The 4218-nt window shown below is 54.6% G+C and overlaps 1 protein-coding gene across 2 annotated transcripts in view; it reads left to right on the top strand.

The window, feature by feature from the left end:
• Positions 1–3673, top strand: part of LOC102757081 (HRAS-like suppressor 3) — a 33754-nt gene extending 30081 nt beyond the window's left edge. For both annotated transcript variants that reach the window (XM_015569830.1, XM_006772807.2), the window contains 2 exons: positions 3359–3455; positions 3639–3673. In XM_015569830.1, the coding sequence (XP_015425316.1) occupies positions 3359–3454 (96 nt within the window). In that variant the 3' untranslated portion in view covers position 3455; positions 3639–3673. The remainder of the gene's footprint in view (positions 1–3358; positions 3456–3638) is intronic.
• Positions 3674–4218: the final 545 nt, after the last annotated feature.

Genomic DNA, 4218 nt, shown 5'->3' with positions numbered 1-4218 from the left:
CTAAAAGCTATTTTGCTGCAAAGTAGGTGATAAAAAAATCTTCTATCTGACACCTGACAGGTTGGGAGTGGGCCGGGGTTGCACATCTATGACATGAGGCCATAATGTATCAAAAGAGATTTGATTCCTGACACCTGGGTGCAGGGGGGCTGAGACCCAGAAAGGCATCCGCGGAGAGAGCAGGGAGAGACAGGTTTCTGTGGATCCTTGGTGGCTGGCTGCAGCCGCTCTGCTGAAGTGGGGGTCTGGTCCGTCCTTGGTTCCTCCCATGCCAGGTGTCCCCTGGTTCTCTGAGCTGTGCTGTGCTCACGGCTGCAAGCTGTCTGGGAGATATCTGCTAAGCACAACAAGTCTTTCTCTGCCCCATTCTATTCTCTTTAACCCTTTCATTCCTGTCTTTAGGGGTATATATAAAGGAAAAGAAGGGGGATGGGGTTGACATTCCTCTTTGTCTGCTTCATGCATGGGAGGGTCTGTTGTGGACACCTAAGGAGTAAATTCAGATTATTTCCTGGGGTATAGACCCATAGGGTCCCTTTGCCTGGCTAAGGACAAACTGTCCTATTGTTTGGTTAACAAAGACTTGTAATCTTGTTTCTATAAACTTCGTAACTAATTTTAAAATGCAGGGCTCAAGGAGGAGGAGGAAAATAGTGCCAGGAAGTCCAAAGAGGGTAAAAGCCAGGTTAATGTGGGCAGAGCTGCTTGCAGGCTGGACCATATGGTCTGCTCTATGCTGTGTGGCCTGGGCATGAAGCCAGATTTGGCGCCAGCCATTTCCCGAAGGGGACACTTTAAGGCTAGTGCCAAAGTGGGGGAGGAAGAGAGTGAAACCTGCTCGGAGTGGTGTGAGATGGGGAGGTGGCGGTGGGATCTGCTGGGCAGGGTGGTGGGCTCTCAGGCTGCTGAGATGGAGGAGCCCTAAGCTAGGGGACCGGGGATGGTCGGCTAGATCAAAACTGGTGAAGGAGCAGGAGGATCTGAGATCCTCTGGGGGCTCAGAGTGAAGAAGGAAAATCGTGAGGGAGAGCAGCTGTGACAGAGAGAAGGCGGTGTCCCTGAGTGTAAGAAGCCTGGACATACAGGACCTCAGGCCACTTGCCCTGCCTGCGGCGGAATTGTCCAGGTCAGTTACAATTTGGAAATCAAAAGTGCCGTTTTACTGAGGCCAGAGGACCGGTGAGAATTCTAGGGTCTGAAGGCTTTAGGTAAACAGCCCAGGGGTGTGGTGCGGGGAATGGTCGCCTGCGAATTCCCCATGGAACTGGCAGTGGCTTAAGGTCTGCTTTCCGTGAAGTTAAGCCCAGGAAGACATCCCTGTCTCCCCCTAATGTTCACCAGAAATGGACGGAGCTCTCCCTCCATGACAGGCGTCTCATCAGGAGATGGGGCAAGGGAACCTGGTCCCTGGGGACTTGTCCCAACCAGTGCTGGATTGCCGTGGGGCCAGCCGAACCCAAACCCAAAATGACAGGACCGTCTGTCGGAGGAAAACAGACTAAAGCCACTTACCTATGAATCTATGCCCGGTATTGATGCGGGAGGAGGCAAGGCAGGAGAGGTCCACTGTCCAGTCACGGCCCAACCCAGACCAGTCTGGAGGAAGGCTAGGGGGGCCCAAGTCAGTGTCGCCAGTTAGCAGAAGCTCACCAGTGCAGGAGTGTGGCTGGGGAGCCTTCCCCGGACACAAGGAGAGCTCAGGAGCCGGAAGATCATGGTCTCTCTGAGTGCCCAGTGCCCAGTTGCTGGAACCCTGCGATGGCTCTTACCGGACCCCTTACTAGACCTTCCCAGGTTGCGGCACCAAAGGAAAGGTTCCGGGTGGGCCAATGTCATGTACCTTTGACATGAGGCCACAATGTATCAAAAAGATTTGATTCCCAACTCCTGGGTGTAGGTGGGCTGAGACCGAGAAAGGCATCAGCAGACAGAGCAGGGAGAGACAGGTTTCTACAAATCATTGCTGGCTGCAGCCGCTCTGCTGACACAAGGGTCTGGTCTGTCCTTGTTTCCTCCCATGCCAGGGTCTTCTGGGCTATGCAGTGCTCAAGGATGCAAGCTTTCTGCTAAGCACAAGTCTTCCTCTGCCCCATTTTGTTCTCCTTAACCCTTCCATTCCCACTGGGAACATCTATGTCTGGGTTTCAGTTCAGGCGTCTGCAAACTTATTGTTCCAGGATGTGGGTTTGCCCCGAGCAGCAGCGAGGGCTACACGGATTATAGATCAGCAGCATCCTGTCACGGCTGGGGCTGGGTTAAGCTGTCTTCACACTGTTCCTATCAGCACGCCTGCTGTCCTTCTCCATTACAATGCAGGGTCAGGAGGGCCGGCCTCTGCCTCCTCTCCGTGGGAGCCTGGGAGCCTGGCTTCCATCCGTCCAGCTGGCTGACACCGGGCCCAACCCCACTGATGCTCACCGGCCCTTTGCAAATTCTCATTACGCGGATCCTGAGCCCCAGCCTGTCCCTGTCATGTGCGCACCCTTTAAAACACCCGTCACCTCTGTGCCAGTCAGAGTGGAGCTCAGGAAAGTCTGTTTATCGCTGACACGTGGGAGCGTGTCTGAGTGTCTCTGAATGAAGTGGGCGGTGCGGCTTTTCCTTCCCAGCTGCTCACGTGGCACCAAGTCACGGTCTTCCACAGAAACCTGCTGTGTTCTCTGTTTTGAGCATTTTTCCTTCCGGCGGAGGAGGCTTAGGTGGGCTTGTTAGGACACCAGGCGTCCTGGTCCCTGTCACTTGGCGTGGGGTGGCTTTGGGGAGCTCTTTCCATGGTCCCTCCTCAGTCTTCTCCTCTGTACAGTGGGCATCTAACACGGGTATCAGTAGGGTTTGGGGGCAGATTGAGACAATTGAGAGCCTGGGAAGTCCCGCCCAGTGTTGACAGTTGGAAAGCAGCCGCTCTCGGGGTCTTGGCCCGCTTCCCCAGCACAGCGCTGTGGGCAGGGGTGGCTCACGCCCAGCTCCTGGGCCGCCCAGAACCATCCCGGCCCAGCCCTGGGTCGTGAGAGCTCACAGTGGGTTTCCCCAACTCTGCACGTGCTTCAGGCTCCCAGTGGCCAGCCCTAACCTAGACCTTGTGGGCACTGCCTGTGTCCTCCCCACGGCACCCCCTGCGGCTCTCTGGGCCTTTCAGCACCTACAGGGCCGCTGTCTCCCTCACACCCACAGCTCCTTCCCCCTCCCGTTCTCTCCCTGCCTCTTCTCCGCTCTCCTGGTGGCCTGTTGCCCTGCAAACACCCGCTCCTTCTGTGGTTCCATTGGAGGGGACCCGGGTCTCTGAGTGAACATGAATGTGTTGAGTAAACATGGCCCGGTCCCTGACCTGCAGTGTAACGCCCCATGTCTTGTGTTACAGGTCACTGAAGCGATCATGAAAGGTAGCATGTTTACAGGCGTCCTCGGCATGGGCTTGGCCATGATCGGGGCCCTCATGACGGTCCAGCGGAACTGAGGTGAGCAGGAAAAGTATTGAGGCCAAGGACTCATCTTAGTGGCAACCAGTTAGTATGTAGAAGACTTGCATAGCCAGCGGGGGTGGGGTTTCAAATTGATTTCACTGTTTTACACTCATTTATGCTAAATTTTTTTAAAAATATGTTTTTATTGACTTTTTTATTTTTATTTTTATTTTTTAGAAATTGAGGAAGGGGCAGGGAATGGAGGGAAACATCGAAGAGAGAAATTCATCAGTGGCCGCCTCCTGCACGCTTCCTTCTGGGGATCAAGCCTCTGGGAATTGAACCTGAGACCCCTTGGTTCATGGATCAAAACTCAACCCCTGAGCCACACCAGCCAGGCCATTCAGGCTGCTTTCAATGGAGCTATAAAAGCACAGGAAGACTTAATTGGGGAAATACGGCTGGTGTGAATGCTATTAAAGACACAGTTGGGCTCTGTCTTGCACTGAATGCCTGTGTCCCACTTACCCCCTCCCCCCATTCACGTTGCACCCCTAACCCCCAATGTGACGGTGTTCGGAGCTGGGCCTCTGGGAGGTCATGAGGCTCAGAGGAGGTCATGAGGTGGTGATGAGGGTGCGGGGTGGGCATGATGGGATTGGCGCCCTTACAAGACAGACCAGAGCCCTCTCTCCTCCATGTGAGGACATAGCGAGAAGGTGGCCATTTGTAAGCCAGGAAGAGGTTCCACCAGGAACTGCATCTGCCAGCACCTTCGCCTCGAACTTGTCAGCTTCCAGGACAGAGAGAAATGACT

Source organism: Myotis davidii, unplaced genomic scaffold, assembly GCF_000327345.1.
Source record: "Myotis davidii unplaced genomic scaffold, ASM32734v1 scaffold826, whole genome shotgun sequence".
Classification (NCBI taxonomy): domain Eukaryota; kingdom Metazoa; phylum Chordata; class Mammalia; order Chiroptera; family Vespertilionidae; genus Myotis; species Myotis davidii.
Note: the sequence above shows the minus strand (reverse complement) of the source record. Positions and strands in the feature narration are given on the sequence as shown.